Source organism: Platichthys flesus, chromosome 19, assembly GCF_949316205.1.
Source record: "Platichthys flesus chromosome 19, fPlaFle2.1, whole genome shotgun sequence".
In the NCBI taxonomy this organism is placed as follows: Eukaryota; Metazoa; Chordata; class Actinopteri; order Pleuronectiformes; family Pleuronectidae; genus Platichthys; species Platichthys flesus.
The window spans coordinates 14,851,404-14,870,436 of NC_084963.1; the positions used below are offsets into that span (position 1 = coordinate 14,851,404).

At 42.3% G+C, this 19,033-nt stretch overlaps 1 protein-coding gene across 2 annotated transcripts in view; it reads right to left on the minus strand.

Moving 5' to 3' along the window:
• The window catches only part of col5a1 (procollagen, type V, alpha 1), a 72,877-nt gene that overhangs the window by 13,356 nt on the left and 40,488 nt on the right, over positions 1 to 19,033 (minus strand). For both annotated transcript variants that reach the window (XM_062412594.1, XM_062412593.1), the window contains exons 13-48: positions 18,642 to 18,734; positions 18,237 to 18,293; positions 18,013 to 18,066; positions 17,744 to 17,797; positions 17,542 to 17,595; positions 17,406 to 17,459; positions 17,259 to 17,312; positions 16,789 to 16,833; positions 16,034 to 16,087; positions 15,599 to 15,643; positions 14,501 to 14,554; positions 14,367 to 14,411; positions 13,250 to 13,303; positions 12,247 to 12,291; positions 12,051 to 12,104; positions 11,237 to 11,281; positions 10,785 to 10,838; positions 9,218 to 9,325; positions 8,301 to 8,354; positions 7,364 to 7,417; positions 6,564 to 6,608; positions 5,819 to 5,872; positions 5,687 to 5,731; positions 5,526 to 5,579; positions 5,386 to 5,439; positions 5,238 to 5,291; positions 4,555 to 4,662; positions 4,320 to 4,409; positions 3,747 to 3,800; positions 3,477 to 3,584; positions 3,271 to 3,378; positions 2,201 to 2,254; positions 2,060 to 2,113; positions 1,851 to 1,958; positions 1,702 to 1,755; positions 1,480 to 1,587 (exon numbers count right to left, since the gene is read on the minus strand). In XM_062412594.1, coding sequence (XP_062268578.1) covers positions 1,480 to 1,587; positions 1,702 to 1,755; positions 1,851 to 1,958; positions 2,060 to 2,113; positions 2,201 to 2,254; positions 3,271 to 3,378; positions 3,477 to 3,584; positions 3,747 to 3,800; positions 4,320 to 4,409; positions 4,555 to 4,662; positions 5,238 to 5,291; positions 5,386 to 5,439; positions 5,526 to 5,579; positions 5,687 to 5,731; positions 5,819 to 5,872; positions 6,564 to 6,608; positions 7,364 to 7,417; positions 8,301 to 8,354; positions 9,218 to 9,325; positions 10,785 to 10,838; positions 11,237 to 11,281; positions 12,051 to 12,104; positions 12,247 to 12,291; positions 13,250 to 13,303; positions 14,367 to 14,411; positions 14,501 to 14,554; positions 15,599 to 15,643; positions 16,034 to 16,087; positions 16,789 to 16,833; positions 17,259 to 17,312; positions 17,406 to 17,459; positions 17,542 to 17,595; positions 17,744 to 17,797; positions 18,013 to 18,066; positions 18,237 to 18,293; positions 18,642 to 18,734 — 2,283 coding nt within the window. The remainder of the gene's footprint in view (positions 1 to 1,479; positions 1,588 to 1,701; positions 1,756 to 1,850; positions 1,959 to 2,059; positions 2,114 to 2,200; positions 2,255 to 3,270; positions 3,379 to 3,476; positions 3,585 to 3,746; positions 3,801 to 4,319; positions 4,410 to 4,554; positions 4,663 to 5,237; positions 5,292 to 5,385; positions 5,440 to 5,525; positions 5,580 to 5,686; positions 5,732 to 5,818; positions 5,873 to 6,563; positions 6,609 to 7,363; positions 7,418 to 8,300; positions 8,355 to 9,217; positions 9,326 to 10,784; positions 10,839 to 11,236; positions 11,282 to 12,050; positions 12,105 to 12,246; positions 12,292 to 13,249; positions 13,304 to 14,366; positions 14,412 to 14,500; positions 14,555 to 15,598; positions 15,644 to 16,033; positions 16,088 to 16,788; positions 16,834 to 17,258; positions 17,313 to 17,405; positions 17,460 to 17,541; positions 17,596 to 17,743; positions 17,798 to 18,012; positions 18,067 to 18,236; positions 18,294 to 18,641; positions 18,735 to 19,033) is intronic.

Genomic DNA, 19,033 nt, shown 5'->3' on the forward strand with positions numbered 1-19,033 from the left:
ATCCTGCCTCCACTCAGCAGCAGTGCTGTCGGGGGGGGGCCTGTCCGTTAGATTTTCTGTACGTCCGTCACTCTGCAGTGAAGGGGGGTGATGATCATGTCCCATTTAAAAGGGTATCATATAAATAGGCATGTAAAATATTAATGGTTGCAAAATCCTGGTAAAGAGGTATCATTGACAGCCTGCACCACAGAGCACTCAAACAAACTGCTGGCGCACCGAATCTGCCTCTTTCTAAGTGTTTTGAAAAACAATGAGCTGGATAAAAACTGTATCACACCTGATGCTTGTGCAGGGTACAATGAAAAACATGTTATCTGCCATTGTGGTCTGGGATTGGTAATATCGAGCCCACTTGGGAACCTGTTTGTTGTGTAGGCGAATTTGCATACACTAAAAACTCAAATTAAAATACAGGGACAATGAACGCAATTTTTCTGATGTGCTCCAGAGGTGCCATCATGGAAACCAGGCTCGTATCAGGACGAATAAATTGTCGGCTGAATGAATATTAGCAGGTGGAGTGGATTTCCACAATGGCCGCACAGCAGCTCCTTTGATACATGTTATGTGGAAAGAGCACAGCCCCAAAAAACAAGGCAGCACAAAGATGATCATACAGCAGAGAAAATATGTTGTTCACATGGGCAGAAATCTTACCAGGAGACTATCAAATTTTGAAAAATAAGGAATGACACTCACATCAAATACTAATCCAACACTATTGGTTGGTGATGGTATTTATTGCGGCCATTTAGCCTGAACCTTTACAGTGATACATCACTTGATTTGCCCAAAATGCATTGTTACGACCCGAAACATCCCAAGCAAACAAATCCTTTAATGAGAGTTAAGTTTGCAGATCTTCTTTTTTTCAAACTTTTCAGGAGACAATAAATAGATTGTTTTGCTAGACAAATATATCAATGTTTGGTTATGGAATTAAAGTATGAAAAGTGTTTCCGTCTCCCTAAATAAGTGATGGCTCATTTAGTTGTCAATAAGATACAATTTATATCAAATACAGATAAAAAAAACATTGCTGAGGGGAATTAAATGTGACTTTAAAATGACTGTGTTTACACTTGTACCTGATAAAGAGATGGAAGGTGAATTTCTCTAATGATATTAAGATATGTTTATTCATACCAAACACATGCACAGACATGCACAACACACCCATGCAATGGCAGGCAAATTCAACCACTGCATTTAACCCATCTGTGTGCAGGACACACAGAGCAGTGAGCGACCATGTACGCCGCTCGGGGAGCAGATGTTGGGGGAGTAAGGTGCCTTGCTCAGGGGCACTAGACAGGGTAGGGAGACATAGTGGAGTTGAACCAGAGACGAACCAGAGACCTTCTCTGCCCATAGTCCAAGTTTCTGCAACTAGACCACCGCCTCTCATTTTATTGCTTACAGAAAAACCCTAGCTCCACATCTGTGCAAGCCAGTTACCAAACAGGTGAGATTTACCTTTTCTCCAACAGCACCAGGGTTTCCAATACCGCCAGGAGGTCCCTGTGGGCCGTCAGCTCCAGGGGGGCCTGAGGGGCCTCTGGGACCAGGGGGGCCAGGTGGACCCTATCAAGAAGAGACAAAACAGTTTAATTTCAAAATGCATTTCGTCTACATACTGCTTGTGATCAAATATTGAGAATGCCACTTATAATAATCATTTCTCCAGTAAGCTCTTACCAATTGTCCAACGTCTCCAGTTTCACCTTTCTCACCAGGAGGTCCAGGCAAACCCTAAGGGAGTGAGCAAAGGATTTTATCATTAGCCTCTGTGTCTTTCTTAACGATGACATATGACCACAGTTTGTATTTTCCATTATTGTCTGCACCTGCAGTCCGACTGGGCCTGGAGGTCCAGGGAATCCTCTTGATCCTTCGTCTCCCTTCTGGCCGAACAGACCCTGCTGACCTCTGGGACCAGGCTCACCATCTGCACCCTGCGCAACACCACAGATAAAGGGGTTACAAACGAGAGAGGCATTCAAACGCTGGAGGGCCAACTGGTGTAGTCTATCAGGAATTGAATGCTGTAACTTACTGCAGGACCGGGAGCTCCGACAGGTCCTTGAGGGCCGGTGGGACCGGGTGGGCCCTGCAGAGGAGATAGAGAAAATCAACAATTTCAAAATGTATGCATTCACAAGAAAATCAGATGAGCTTGAGATAAACAGCCACTTACATGTTCTCCTTTGTCACCCTTGCCTCCTTTCTGGCCCGACTCTCCGAGCTCTCCCTGAGGAATGAAAGCATCACAGTGTAAAGACAAACATCTCAATTAAAAATGAGAGGAAGATAAAATAGGATTCAGGCTAAGTCATCATAAAACGTCAAAGCACTTTAAAACTCCACTACAAGTTTACCCTGCTTCTAAAAGCACACTTTCTTACCTCACTCTTTCTGTCCATGGTAAATATAGCTCACATCTAAAGAGGGTTTATCGTGATGGTTGAGTCACTGGTGCTACTAGCAGCCAAAAACAGAATAGATAATCAGTCCTATCTCAACCTATTCACAGAACATTGCACAGTGCTTTCAACACCTCCACATGATGTGGGTGTATGACGGAATTATGCTAATAACCAGCAAAGCCAAAGGCGTTTACTTTTGGGTTTAAGTCAGACAATGCTATTTGTGAGGCAGCGTTGGTCTTAAATAAAGGCCTTGGAGTTGTTCCATTCCTGTGGACAGAACTTTTTAATGAGAAAGTGTCTGAATATGTGTAAATATTAGCTCTCGAGATCCTTTTTTTTTTGCATAGCAAATACCCTCTGTATTCTCTGTATCCGTCTGCACCACAGGGACCATTGTGAGGCCGGTTAAGAACTGAAGCATTCTTTAGAGGATAAGAGATTATCCTCAGAGTATCTCCATGGCTGATCTTCCTGCTAATGTTTTTCGAGGGGGATGAGGAGTTATTCTTGCTACTGAATAATAACGGGTCACTTTCACACAAGCTGGCACTGCCATCAAAGTCCTCCCCTCTCCTCTGCCTGTTTATACAGAAGGGTACAGAGCGGCAATGAGGCAGAATTGCATTTGACGATCTGCTAATTGATGCAAACTCTGTCAGGCCAATTCCATTCCTCAGAGCATTTAAGGCCACGGGGAAAGAGACAAGAAGATTTCTGGCTTGGATCTCTGCTGTAAAGTTTAGAGTCTTTGTAAAGTGTGTATGAATTGTATATTTGTGTGTCTGTGTGAAAAGCTGAAAGCTTCAATGCAGCTTTAGTGATTTGTGTTAAACTTTACCTTGTCTCCATCCTCTCCAGGTGGTCCAGGAGGTCCTCCAGGTCCTGGCAGACCCACAGGTCCCTGAATACCGTCTCTTCCAGCTGGTCCTTGAGGTCCTTTCTCTCCCTATAATAGGTTATTTCGTTATAGTCCAACACCGTGTTATAAGTCATCCTTAAGTTGCGTTTCTCCATATGTCATAGTAATCTCTGGGATGCTCTTACCGGTCCACCTTTCTCTCCAGAAGGGCCTGGAGGTCCCTGGGGGCCTGGACGTCCAGGAAGGCCACTGGGTCCAGCTGGGCCAGAAGGACCACGTTCACCAGGAGAACCCTACAGCACCGACGCACAACAATATTATCAGTTATCAGAAATATCAGACATTAGACCATTAAAAACAAAATCACAATATCCTATTTTAGGCAAAATGCAAATTGGTATATTTTTGTATGGAGAAGTGAGGTTGAAAGCAGAGATTCAGTCAATTGTACTCACAGCAGGGCCAGGTGGGCCGTGAGGACCCTCATTCCCTTTCAGGCCATGAGCCCCCTGCAGAAGAAAAAAAATGAAGGCTTCAGAAAACAAACATCTGTTTGGGAAGCACACATCCTGCCTTACACTGGACTCCCTGTCTTCAAACAGGCTCAGCTTGAGATGACAAATCTCCTATAGTCCCCAAAGTGGAGGCTGAGAGAACACAGGAACAACCGTTATTTACCAAAAACACTGCAACCATCCGTCACCTTACAAAGGAAACGTGTGAATTGCATCACTTCCGCAACCGAAAGTTAAATGAGAAGCTGCTCCTGCCAACAACTAAGTGTGGATTGCATAACAACTAGTACATGACTTTGTCAAGTTGAAACGAAAAAATAAACAGCCTGGAGCAAAATGTTCCTCTGCTAAAGCCCACTCAGGGATCTGATATATCATGTCTGATTCTTGAGGTTCACCACAGTCTTACAGGGATTAAATAACACAGAACTATTATGCAATAACCAAGCTGTGGAAGACATTGAATCTGTGTTGAGCTATTATACTTAAGTGGAGTTAGAGGGCAATACTAACCACTGGGCCTGGAAGACCTCTCTCTCCGGGGAAACCTCGTGGCCCAGGAGGACCATCCTTACCCGCTGGGCCAGCAGGGCCAGGATCACCCTGTGTGATGGAGGAAAACATTAGTTCTACAAATGCATCGATGGGAAATTAATATTCTAAGTGCTAATTCAGGTATGCATTATGGTGATGGGGTGCCAAATTGCTGCCAATAACACAAGATGATAGACAAAGCTTCAGGTTTCACCTTGGCTCCTTCTTTCCCTGCAGATCCAGGAAGACCCTGCTCACCAGGTGGGCCTGGGGGTCCAGGGTGGCCCCGATCTCCCATTGGTCCAGTTTCACCTGTTGGTCCCTACAATTGATGGAAACAATTTGTAAAAATAAAATCATTAACGCCACATCATAAAGCCCTGTTGTAGAGGATGTGTGAGGAAGGGAAACGACAGCAAGAGGACGGCAGGAGGAAGATAATTTAAATACAAAAAGGATGCTTCAATTTCTCCAGCCATTAGAAACCATGGCATGGAGAAGCTGAGCATTTGCTCTTTGGGAGGACTACTAGTCATTAAGGGCACATCGGGCTCCGTTATCATCAATGGCATTAGCAGGGTGACTGGGAGGGAAAGTCAGTTAAACGTTTATGCATTATGTATGAAGAGCCTGATGCGAATATGCACGTGTATAAACTACACTTCAGTCACAGCTCGTGAAATGCAGGTATGAGGATGGATGTTGTTTTGGTCGGATAAACAAAATGCAGAGAATGTGCTATGGTAAATTTGATAGTGCAAATTTCTATGCAAGTACCTCCACATGAATAGATTTGTATTTGCAGAGGAAGCTTTGAAACCAAATCTACACAAAAAGTTCAAGTGAACCTGTCGAGGATGACACATGTAAACATGATGGACAGTGACGAAGACTCACCTGAGGTCCAACCACCCCTGGAGGACCAGGAGGGCCAGTCTTGCCTTGGAATCCCTGTACATTACGGGAGGAGAAAAAACAGGATTGTCAACAACAGCGGATTTTGTGCAACACATTAAGAGCTGAGGAATCACACCAGTTCACTCACAGTCTCTCCTCTCTGTCCGGGATGTCCAGGCAGTCCGTCTTTCCCTGCAGGTCCCTGAAACATACCCAGACCAATGAATACACAGTACAAAGAGGATGGGTTTAAGGAGGAGCAGGTACGGCGTTTGAGTTTAGACTTACTGGGGGACCCTTTGGTCCTGGGAAACCTGTTGGTCCCTGAGGCCCTGGCAGACCCTGCAACAAACCACAAATGACAGCTGATCAATGATCATTTTATCTATTATCGAAAGCAACACATGGTTGAAACGACCCTTGATGACTGATTATTTGATGGTACGTACCCTCTCACCGGGAGGTCCTGATGGCCCATCATTTCCTGAGGTACCCTGAAGTTACAAAAAGATGAATTAAACTGGTGCATTTATGGACTAATGGTTGACTGTATTAACGAGCATGTGAAATATTTGACGCACCTTTGGTCCAGCTTTTCCTGTTGGTCCTCTTGGGCCTCTCTCTCCTCGTGGCCCCTTGATTAAAAAAATACAACACAATTAAAATCCTAGAAAAGGTCCTTTTTCTATTTTAATTGTGATCTGAAAATGACTCTGATAACATGGACAGCAATATTCTGAAAATCAACCTTATTCTGAATAAAATAATATGTTAATTATGAGGTTTACATGAGTTTCTAATAGATTATTCTCCTTGTATGCCTGACTTAAAGCAGCTGGTAACTCCTTTACATACAAAACTCCAATACAACATAGACGTCTACATGTTTACATAATTGTGGGCAGATTTGGCTCAGGAGGTAGAGCGTGTCATCCACTAACCAAAAGGTCAGTGGTTTGATCCTCATTCCAAAGTGTGCCGACAGTGAATGAATGGTGGGATGGAAAATGTGCTGTGTGACTTGTTCTGTAAATTGCTTTTAGTGGTTAATCAGACTAGAAAATATAAATACAGACCATCTCCATAATGCGACTAAGGTCAGAATATTCCACACATTTTAAGTGAATTATTCTTTATTCAAAGTATGAAAATATTAAGATTATAAGAAAAACACTATTGTGTTAATCAGGTAAATATCAGCATATTAGTGTCCATGTACACAGTCATTGTTGAGCTTCAGCATCCCCCCGGTTGAGCCTCCACTTTGACTCAGTTGCCAAGCCTTGCCATCTGTATACAGGCACGAGTCTGCTGAGTAAGACTAACCGTTGGTCCTCTCTGTCCGCGTGGGCCAGCCTTCCCTGCTGTACCCTGTGGACACAATGAACACACACAAGCGATCAAAGCAGTGGCATCACGAAGAGGTGGAATCCTCTACAGGAGCAACTCTATTGCCATCACACAGTAAGATTTACAAGCAGGTTTTAACGGCAACCTAAGACGTTAGCTGTTGCAATATGATCAGTATTTATCATCACTTATATTACATCCATTACTAGGACAGTTTGATAAACATTAATGCACAATGTAATAGCTCTACAGAGACCTTGCAATCACACTGGCTGTATACAACTTTAATGAGAGAAACTATTAGACCCTTTGTGCGGATTTTAAAGTTTCAAACAAGTGCCGTGAAACTTATTTTAATAGCGCTGTTTCCTTTCTTTCTGTCTGGCAGCTTGGTTTCATAAACCTCACAAATGTTTTTGTGAAGATTAAAAGCTTTGCGTGCCCTGCTGCATCCGTGGTGACAATCCATTACTCTTGCCACCAAGTTAATGGCCCATCCCTTAAACAACAAAAATGAAACATTGCTCGGCTACCTCAAAGTGATAAACAATGCTTTTGGTGGTATGAAATGAGTTGTGTAAGTGGTAATGAAGAAGGAACGCAATCGTCTTTCAGCTCTTGGTTTAAAAAAGAAAAAAATCTTTATTTTAGATCCTCTGCGACTTCCTCTAGGTTGATAAATCTGGAGCTGGGACAGGAGATTGTCTCCACCGCTGCACCTGTATTGATCCAGCCCTTGTAGGAATGAGAGGAATAATAAGAAGTCTATGACATACCCGAGTTCCTTTCTCTCCATTGGCGCCAGGGAAGCCTTGGAAACCCTGAGATCCCTGTGTGCGAGAAAGACAGCGATTAATCATCTGAGAGACAAACAGTAAATATTATATCCCTTGTTTATTCAATGACACATCCCCGCTTATTAAATGCAACAGGGGGACTGCCTGCTCTCGGAAATAAAGCGACGTTTTTATTCTTGTTGTATCAGGAGCTGAGTGCTGACACCAAAAGGCATATTATAAATCCCCGGCTCTTTGATCAGGGAGCTTCAAGCCTGTCCAGCAGTCAGATGACGGCTCAGCCTCAAAAACCCTCAGAAATTCAGGAAAAGCAGCATTCACAGGCCCATTTACAGTGTGTATTTTTTAGTTTGTTTGAAATGCACACAGAAATATGTGTGTGTGTGTAGTTGGAATTCGGGTAAATTATGTCCCTTATATATAGCTTCGCCACAAGGGGGTCTCAATCAAAACTATTTTTAAAAAGTCCTAGTTTGATGTCATGAAGCAGGTTCATGGGATTATTTGGTTTCACCACAGTCTCCTCGGGTTGGGTGTTCCTCCTGTGCGTTTGCAATTTACTAGGAGAGATTCAGCAACAGAACCCACAAGCAAACTGCGATACAAATTTGCAATCCATTCTGAATGGCCAATATAAAGAGTGGAAGGAAAAATTGCTGTCTTACTGGCTAACAGTGAGTTTCTCTTTCGTACTGGGACGTTTGCAGGGGAAGTTATCGCACACATGACACAATCAAAAAATGACAAATTTAAAGGTCCTGATATCTTGAATAAAATTAGGGATTATTCTGAGTTTGGATATTAGTCTGGATAATTTGAATAGACATGTCAAACTATATAACATGAGTCATTTTCAGACCTTTTAATGAAGAATTGTTTCATATCATATTAATAGTATCATTTAGCAGCATCCTACCTTTGGTCCTTGTCTTCCTGGATATCCTGGTAACCCAGGAACTCCAAGTTTACCCTGTAAATGACAAATGTGTTATTAGATTTCATCGAAAGGCAACACCAGCTGCTGACAGCGGGACTTCCAGAAGGTTAGGAAAAATTCTAAAAAACATACAACTCAATGGTCATAATTGACACCCATGGTGAGGGTCCAACTCCAAAGGAGCTGGATCCTACCATTCCCATAATACAAGTCAACAACTTAATCCCCTAAACCAAAAACTGAACAACTCTAGTGAGTTACACAAATCCAGATTAGCTTTAACACCAAAAAGCTCATTCCAGATCCATGGAGTTTACTGGCTGAGACGTTTTTTGGTTTAGTCCCTGTGTTATGTAACTCAATACGATATGATGCTTTTGATGAATACATCAAAAATATGAAACACTTACTAATAGTGTGGCATTGTATATGAAATCTGTTATTTTTACAGGGCATTGGTATTGAAAGAAATAATCAAATAATAAGAAGTTTCATATAATGTAGCTCCTCCTGAGCATGTAAACAATATTGGTTTTATTCCAGTAGTAAAAACTACATGTATTGTGCAAAAGAGGCTGGAAAACGAGGGAGTGTTGTCTATATGAAGATGAATAAATGTTTTTCATTCCTCGATTCGATTTAACAATAGACAATTATGAGAACTGAATCCATTTTCCGCTCCCAGTTGGTTTCAGCACAGCAGCAGAGAAAAATCAGTTGCCAGACTGATCGGTAAAACAATTTTCCTTGTTAAGCCCCGCTGAGCCATCATCCTTGATCAAACAAGCCTGATGATACAAAATAACTACCCGGGATTTTATTCTATTTTATCAGCCTGAGTAGAATTTAGTCAGAGTATTGTGGGATATCATGTCTGTATAGTTACAGGAACTTGCCTTCTCTCCAGTAGTTCCAAGAGGACCAGCATCTCCTGGGAGACCTGAGCGACCCTTCGGCCCCTCTGGACCATCTTCTCCTCTGGATCCTGCTGGTCCGAGCTCTCCCTGGACAACACAACGAGCACAAGCCACAAATATCACATGCCTTGTTCTTAAACACATCTATTATGCACTGCTATCTTTAGGTCTGAACACATATTTGTAATTGAATAGCTTGGCGGACATTTTGTCATTGTCCTTTAAGCGAAGTGGAATTTACATTTTTATAAAATTAAGGTGGATTATATGACAGCTTTTTTCTGCAGCATGGAACTGCTACGTTTATATCAGGTTGATATATGGGGCTATAGTCCTTTCCTCATGTGACAGGATATAATTCACTTTGTATTAAATCATTCCTTTACAACCACACAATCTTATTCATATCCACTTGGGTCACATGGGGAGTTGGGTAACAGCATTTTCTTGATTAGTGAGCAGGTCAGTACTCTCTTGGTAATTCAGGTCACCCCCTTTTTAAAATGGTTGAGTATGATGTTGCTTATGGAGCCAAGTCGGGCTATTTCCCCCTGCTGCCTGCCCCTCAAAGTAGTTAGCAATCCTATTATGGCTGCTCTCTGTAAGTGTGCTCCCCTTCGAGCAGGACACACGCTAAATGATCCCAGTACAAACTCGCACTGACAACCAGTCTCTGCAGCGGAGTCCTAGTGGTGTATGAAAGGTATCTAGTTAAAGGGCTGGCGCACAGCTACACATGCACCCGAGTGCTCGCGCCAAACACCCACCCTCAAGTGCACTGCGGACATGAAACGGCGTTAAGCAAACTGTGCTTGACTCGCCCCGGCAAGCTCATCAAAGACAACACTTTAAATTGAGCACTTGCATGCACGCACACACACTTTCCATAGGCACGCTGAAAACGTAGTCATTGAGATTCTAGTCAATGTGCGTCTCCTCCAGAACAGAGGGCCTCCTCAAATCTTTGCTTTCATCTGGATCTGCTGCATCGCCAGAGGAAAACAGGCTCGAGCCCCGTGTCCCTCTCTTAGGCTTGAAGGGGTTTAAATGGCATTGATTTCTCCTTCCTCTATAGACAGCCTGGTCAGGGATTGGGTGTTTGATGTCTGAAGTATGGGCCTAGTGCAAGTTATTTTTCTCGATGTGGTAAAAAGGTGCTACGACTTGACAGCGTAAACCTCTAATGCAGTTTACAGAAGGGAGCTGGTTGATGGGTGAACCTGTCAAACTTGTGCTTGAAGTTGCTGTTTATTTCGGACTGACTGGGAAATGGCACGTGGGAATAAAAAAGAGTTGAGAACTGCTCGCGTAAACACCATTGCAAAGGCACACAATAAAAGAGGCCATTGGGAACAACTTGTGTTTACTTATTACCTCCAATTCCATTGCGGGGAGAGAGGCATGGCCCCATAGGGGGCTAACATATAAAGTATAACCTAGTCCCAAAAACTAATCACAAAGCAGAGGTTAGAGTTATCTAATTAGCTTGATATATTTGATGATGCTTCTGACAGAAGTGATTGACACATGAACAAAGACGACTTACCCTGTCACCCTTGAGACCCATATCTCCCTTGAAGCCCGGGAAGCCATCTTCTCCCTAGCAAGAGAGTAAAGAGAGATGAGGATGTAACGAAGAAATAATTTGATCATCCATTTCTGGTTTGTTTTCATGCGCAGACACACACACACACACACACACACACACACACACACACACACACACACACACACACACACACATATATATGGAGTCTTGGAAAGATCCCCTGTTGCCATAGAAACTCTTGATGGCTTTTCTTTCCTGCTGTGTGACGGCGAAACTCGGATGCGTTTTACAGGATTTCATTGACATTATCGTTGGCATGAAAAACTACCACCACCCTCATCATCATCATCATCACCACCACCTTAATGTTATTTAGAATTCATACAAATAGTTTTATGTATCATAAGACCTGTCTTTTCACAGTAAGTCAACAGGCGGAGCACTCTTACCTTTTCACCCTTGTGTCCTTTAAGGCCGCGTACACCATCGGCTCCCTGTGATGCAAGACCAGACAGACGTTACAGGACAGTGCACAAGAGACTGAGTGTGTGTGTCTGTGTGGGGGGGGGGGGAATGCATTGCAAAGTACTAAGTGCAACTGTGACATGAAGATACTCACCACCAGTGTGATGGATACAGTTTTTTTTCAAAATAAAATCAGGAAATGTATCTGATGCAACAAACTGTCACTGCCTCCACCACCACCCCCCTCCTTCTGAGAATTCATGTCTGAAATCAGCTACAGTTGCAAATCAAGACACTTGTGGGATCCCCTCTCTATATGGAAGCTTTTAATGATCGGATCAGTAACTCCCTTCTACAAGGAATTACTGTATTTGATGGGATTTCTTTTGTCATGGTTTCATCAGTTTCTATCGAAACCCCAAAAAACAGAAGGGCAGTTTGCCTCGAGCTCTTATCAGTCTGTGTCTAATGGGCGCTAAGTGATGTAAGATCTGAGAAGTTGATGCTCCTGTCTTAATCTTTGCATCACTGAGATACTATCTTTTAAGAATGAAAGAGGCTATTTAACAATTAATACAGCTCCTCTTTGAAGGGAGTGTTATATAGCTGGAAACTGTGGCTTTTAACTTGTCACACAACTTTTCACAAAATCACGGTCTGTTGGACAAACCTTGGAATAATAATTCAGAGGACCTTCAATGAAAGTGGTAAACAATTAGCCTTTAACAGTTGGTAATTGCAAAAGCACAAGGAGAGGGAAATATTACACATGAATTTCTTACTAGACGATGAACTCACCTTCACGCCTCGGGGCCCAGGATAACCAATGGGTCCTTGAGGTCCTGCAGGGCCCTGGGGTGAAAGATATTCGGTGAGAGCTTGTAACACACACAAAAAAGGTCACACAAGTTCACCCACAATGCGAGTGTTACAGTACATAACTGCAAATTGTGTGAATTCAGACAATGCTCCAAAAGTAAGACATTGACATTACCATGTGTCCTTTGTCTCCATTAGGCCCCTCCTTTCCAGGGTGACCCTATGAATTATTAAAAGAAATATTATTGCATCTCATTTCAGGATAATTACCACCATAAATACTACAACACCCACTATAACCCGAGGATTAGGTTGTTAAACTACTGGAGGACATATCAAACCGCAAAATTGGAGGCGGAACCTTTTATAGTTCAATCTCATTTCAGATTTTCATCCTTTAATGCACAGTGTTGTTGAGGCGCCAGCAGCTATTACTGGACTCTAAAAGCCAAGACTGCTGCTCTGAGATTTGTATAAAACAAAAGGGACAAGACACAAAAAACACATCTAATATACGCATGGATGTCTGAAAAAAAAACTGTTGGAAGGAAAATTGATTTTCACTCTCATGAGACAAAGGAGCTGTGCAAATCCTCTGATGGGTTTTGAGTGATGTGTGAGAGAGGGAGGAAGAGGAAAGAGACACGAGAGAGGACAGGGATGAGGAGCAGGAAGAGAGCATTGAGAGTGAGAGACGGAACATTGCAGTCGATTGAGGATGTAACCTCTCTATCGCTTTCCTGTCGTTTACTAAATCCCCCATTTTCAAACCATCTCCCTGTGTTTTTTTTCTTCCAGTACAGTTATTTCACAGCCTCTCTAATCTCCAGTCTCTTTAGGTGCCACCTTGTGGCCTCTGAGACACAGCTGCCATTACTGCACGTGTCTTTCTCCTGTGCAGAGATGGGAAGGAGCGTGTTTGCATGTATGTGTCTGTGTGGGCGGGTTGCTCCACTGTTACACATCTGTTGTATCATACATACGGTTCAGTCTAATAAACATCTCTCTGAGCATGTTCAGCGGTTTTCATACATTACAATTTGATGTAGCGCTTCAGAAAGGTTGTTTGACCAGAGTTATGCCGATTCTTAATTGACTTTTAAAAGTCAGAGAGGGAGAAAAAGAGCAGCTGCTCCACTTGTATACATTTCTGTTGGAGCTGTGTTGTATAAACTCACCGGTGGACCATCAGCTCCTGGCATTCCTGGCAAGCCTGGCTTTCCAGTAGGACCCTGGACAGAAGATGACAAGTTGTTAGGTTGTTGGGTCGCAAATAAGACATCGCAAAATAAGACGAGACAAGGATATGAAGGGTCATAAAAGTGGGCAGCGCACAATGTTGCTTGGAGCTACACACTAAGAGGATTTTGTATGTACACTCCAAGAAACAATGCTAACATTCAATATTTAGATTGCTAATGTTTCCGACGTGGTCATTAACATAAATGTGTAACTGAGGCCGACAGCATCAAGTTTTGCTATTACTTTCAACTTTCAAGGATCACAAAAATCAGCAAGATAGATTCACTGGGATTGATTGATAATTTCAAGCATGGTGAATATAAACATCAATCAATATGGCTACAGGTTGCATATTCTTTTGTAATTTTTTTTTATTTCTTTCTATAACTTGCACGGTTTCAGTAAAACATGACAATGTAGACTAGCATCATTCAGCAGTGCTTCTGCATTTGTATTAAAGGTTTATTGATGTATTGTCTGTGTTTTTATGGTACCTGGGCAACGTCAAATACCACACATTTCTCATATTTCATCTATAACCAGGAGAAACAACGACTGCATTATTCATTCTCAGATTCCAGCTGTTCAATAATAAACTGAATACCCGCTGGCGAATGTACTTAAGCAGAAAATGGATTAAAATTTATCGGGATTATAATCTCTGTACGGTCTATAATACGCTCTGCGTTGGGGAAGGGGATGTGTTTGTATAATAATGTGACAAGCATATTGGAATCTAAGGGAATTTTCTCTTTTGGGAACTGCTGATTTCCTCTCTCTGATCTTGTAAGGTTTCAATCTCACTCTCTAAATTGCCTTGAGAAAATGCATGCTGTGATTAGGCGCGACACAAGCAGGTAAAGCAAAGTGATATTCAACTGAATAAGACGGAAGCTTTTAATTCATGCAGATGAATGAGTTGCTTTTGCCATTTAATAGCTTTGGGATCCCTATTTTCACTTTTTATTAATCAATCAGTTTTTTGGTCTCTGTGGATTTGCAGGAACTACATATTTCACATTAGTTACAGTCAAAAATCATGTCATATCTTACCTTATCTCCTGGGGGCCCGATGGCTCCCTGCGGGCCTGCAAGTCCCTGTAGAGAGGACACAAAAGGCTCAGGACTTTGCATTTGATGGATGAGACGAATAAATGGAATGTCAGACAGACCCGTTTATCACTGACCTGGGTACCTGGGTTGCCTTGCTGTCCAGGAGGTCCTGGCTCGCCTTGAGGTCCCTGAAAAAGACATGAGGCTAATTTTTAGAAATCTCATTATAAATACAAAGATTGATTACTGTATTTATATGTGCAAAACGTCCGAAGGTTATCTGTTGCCTAGAATGGTAGATGTAAAGTTAGGTGTTGCTCTGAAGAGATGTCAATAAAAGCTGTCCAACTACGCATCACTGGATTATTATACTCCTGTTCCTTAATAGGCCACAACTTTTGAGCAGATAACACAATAGCTTGCTCGGACTCGTAGCAGGAGACGAATACACACAAACGCCTAGTACACAATCTCACACCTTCCCTAATGAAAGAAACTGCTGAACCACAAACACCTACCCTGTTAGAAAACTGGCTTTCAATTACGCTGTTCCAGACAAGCTGCTCCAGCCAGGTATTTTCTCATTACGGCCAGACGCTACCAGAAATTGACCTGGAAAAATCCAACTGGCAGTGGTGGACTGCTTAAATGGATCTAAATACAGCAGCTCTGTTCATCATTAACCGTTAAGTATCCTCTGATTGTAATACTGTGTGTGTGTGTGTGTGTTGTTTAGAGAGGACACATAAGGCAGTTTTGTAGATTTGAGGATGAAGTAAGCAAATGTTTAAAAGAGATGTATTTTGGGGATTCTGTGATGTCTGTGTGGGTAGTTTTTTCTGGGGTTTTATTTTGAAAATGAATGGCCTACTGTATAATTAAAGTGTAACTTCTTTCTTAAGTTTAGGATTAAGTGTCTCTGCCTGGAAATCCACAAAAATGCCATGAGAAAGCAGTGCTGGGAGTGGGATGACTTTGTCAAATATATATTTATACAATTGAAAGTACGGATGACTGCACTTAAAAATTGTCCAAGATGATATGGATATGAACCACTAGGTGGCGTTATGAGCCAAGTTCAACCAATTAACGTAGATTTATTTGATGTATTAGTTAATAATTGGATATTACAACGATTAAAAGAGTCATATTGTTTAGTTTATGGCTCAGAAACACATCAAGTGGAGAGTATCTCTTCAATTGACATCTTCATCAATTCCAGCTTTACTTACAATGTTTCCTTTGGGTCCAGAGTGACCATCCATTCCAGTGACACCCTGCAGCAGATGAGATGAAGACAACATTAAGCAGATGCATATCAAACATACTGTACCAATGTGAGGTATCTATATCCTGCAATGGCAAATTGGACAAGAGTCCCTGTATTGATGCACACTGTCCATGTTAAAATAAATCTGTTGAAACAATACAAATTGTTGTGGACATTCGTCTGAAGCACTGAGGTTAAACTAAATAACGTATGCTTTTTTTTGTCCACACTGTCTGCTACATATGGAGTTTTGTATCTTCCTGTGGGTGCTGTTCGCTGCGTCTTTTGCTCCCACTGCCTATGAGATCATAAAATATAGATTCCGCCCTCTGAAACAGTAAATCTGTGATAGCAGGCGGTGGGAATGAAAAGGTGAGAGGAGAAGACGGGGACTCACAGGGGGTCCGGAAGTTCCCTGAGGTCCCTTCGGTCCGAGCAAACCACGGGGCCCCTAGGAAAGAAAAGGAAATTTCACTGAGAATGATATCACACCTGTGAAAGAAATGATGAATTATTGAACATGTTCGGCTAAATCAAGTTTCAAAATTATACTCCAGGAAGCAACGTGACCTCCCAAATGTCCTTGAGGATATTCTGCAGAGTAATTTATATTTTTTTTTGGGGAAAGCTTAAATCCCCTTTCTTTTTTCCCATCTACTACACATGCATTCCCCACAGCTAGGCCTATCAAACAATGCTTTGAATTTCTGGGCTGTGGCTTGCAGCTACAGTTACCTAACAAGACGTATAGTTCTGGCAAGAGTAAATTCAAACCAATGTAGCACACCCTGGTGGTCAAAATCCATTATAACAGGGGGATATAAAAGGCTATCTGATGGTTTCTGCTTCCTTGTCTTTTCCCCCGCTCCGTTGGGAGAAGCCTGCCTGAGAGAGTGGGAACCTATTATAACAAGCCTGATGTGGGCTGCATGCATTTCACCACCTCCGATGATTCTTTTGCACGGCTGAAACCTGATCAGAATGTACCTCTAAGCAATATACTGCAAAAAAATCTCTGTGAATATGAACGCCGTCTGCGAATGATAGATGTTCGCACCAGACCATGATCGTTCCCCAATATGCCAACATCCGCGGCTCTATCGCACAATCCCCTCAGTATGAGGCTGAACGGTAATACATGTGATCACTCACTGGTTCACCAGGAAGCCCCCTGGGTCCGATCTCTCCATCATCTCCCTGGGAAAGAGGGAGAGAGAGCGGGTCAGAATGTGGAACAGACAGTGAAGAATAATGGAGGAGAAAGTGAGGATGTGTGTGTTCGTGTGTGTTACAGGGAGCGAGAGAGATAATGAGAAGGCACAAAGAAAAAGCAGGGGAAGAGGGGATCAGGTTGCATCAGCTGATCTTGGTAATGAAGGCGGAGAAGGAGATTAGACACAGATAAAGGTGTGCAGAGATAAAAAAATATATATCAAGGAGGGTATTGAGGGAGAAGGGGATATGAGCTGGAGGAATATATATTTAGAAGTTGACAAAAAATAAGCATTTGGTCTGATAGTGGATGATGTCCATCAGACACAAGCATTTACACGCCTTTAGATCGTTAGTTCTATCAGTAATGGATATAAATCAAAAACAAATGTGTGCTTTTTCTCTGTTACCCTCTCTCCATCCTCGCCATGAGCTCCAGGAGGTCCGGACGGGCCAGATTCACCCTATAGAACAGACAAACATTCACATTTAACAGTGTCACATCAAACCCACACACTTGCCATCACACTGATATAAAAAACCCAAAACCTGCTTACTCTGTGTCCTTTTTCACCAGGCAGACCAGCCAGACCATCGAACCCTCTGTCTCCCTGAAGAGTAGGAAGAAAACGGTGTTAGAACTTCCTGTCCCGGCTTCAAAAGTGTTAAGGGAGTGATTATGATGGACCCTACCTTGGTTCCAGGCTGTCCAGGCATGCCTCTAGCACCATCGGCTCCAGAGCGACCCTATCAAAAAATACAAAACAAAAGTTTCACCATATGTGGCCTATTCGTATTAAGGAATACACTGTAATTGCTAGAATATAACTGACTTTTAAAGCACTCCAAAATAAAGGTAGTATGCAATACATTCTATGCTGCTGACGACCCTTACCCTTCTGCCAGGCTTTCCATTGGGTCCAAGGGATCCCATTGGCCCACGAGGTCCCTGTAAGAAACCCAAAGAAGCATTTTTTCATTTTTATGCATTTAATATATCTAAAAACCATGTTGAAAAAAAGTTGCTCCACTTTAAATAGTTGTTATTTTACTATAATAGTTCAACATTATATTCATTGGTTTCAAAAGGGGGTTGTTTAGCTTTGGATATTTCAGTTTCTGAAGAAATAGACTTAACAACAAAATAGTGTTAGTATCTTGTACCTGGGGTCCTGCCTCTCCAGACTCTCCCTTCAGTCCTGATACACCTGGCGGACCCTGAGAGGAAGAAGATTCATGATATAGGTTTGTAGCTTGGCCTCAACCTCCACATGTTCAATTAATTTGTCTGTGCTGCGGACTATAATAGGTGCTGATTAAATCTTTGACAAAGGAATTTCTATTGATTTTGAGTCTGTTGTTGCGGTGGCAGGATTTGAAATACATACCAGGGGTCCGCTTCTGCCAGTCAGACCCATTGGACCTGTAGGGCCACGCATCGCCAACTGATAACAGGAGGGAAAAGGTGAACAGGATTAAAAACAAAGTCAGGAACATGCATAAGATGATAAAAGCTGTTCTTAGCAGGTTTATAATTGAATAGATCATGTATTTATCCATTTGGGTGTGCTGTACGTGTATTTGTGTCCTTACATTTCATCAAATGATTGAAAAGGTCTATAAAAAGAGTTTCAAATGATGCAAAAAAATGAATGATAAATATATTTTTTATCAGCACATTCTACAGCAAAGATCATCTAAACAATAAGGAAAAATAAGACAAGTATTTTAACAAGATAATCAAATTTGGAGGGTGCTGCTGTATGAGGATGTGTTTATGTGTGAGCTGTTACCCTGGCCTGCTGCATGATCGCTTGCATCTGGGATTCCTGTGCTGATACAGCAGGTCCCTTCTGTCCGGAGTCACCTCCAGAGCTGAATCTGAACTGTGGAGGGAATCAAAGCTTATCAAGACTTCATTCCAGTGAGAATCTTGCAAGCACATCAGACACAAAAATAAAAACCAGTGCGACATTTGGTGTCACTAAAATACTGGCAAATCCTGCAGCAAATTAAATATTGAACTTTGAATATTTTGACATCTATTTCCAGCAATATTGTCAGTAATTCCCATCTCAAACTATGCAACAGATGTTGAACTGAGCATCGGCCTCCAGATCCCAAAGCAGCAGCATCAGAGGCCGCCTCTGCACCCATGAACTTCACATTCTACTGGCATCTGGTG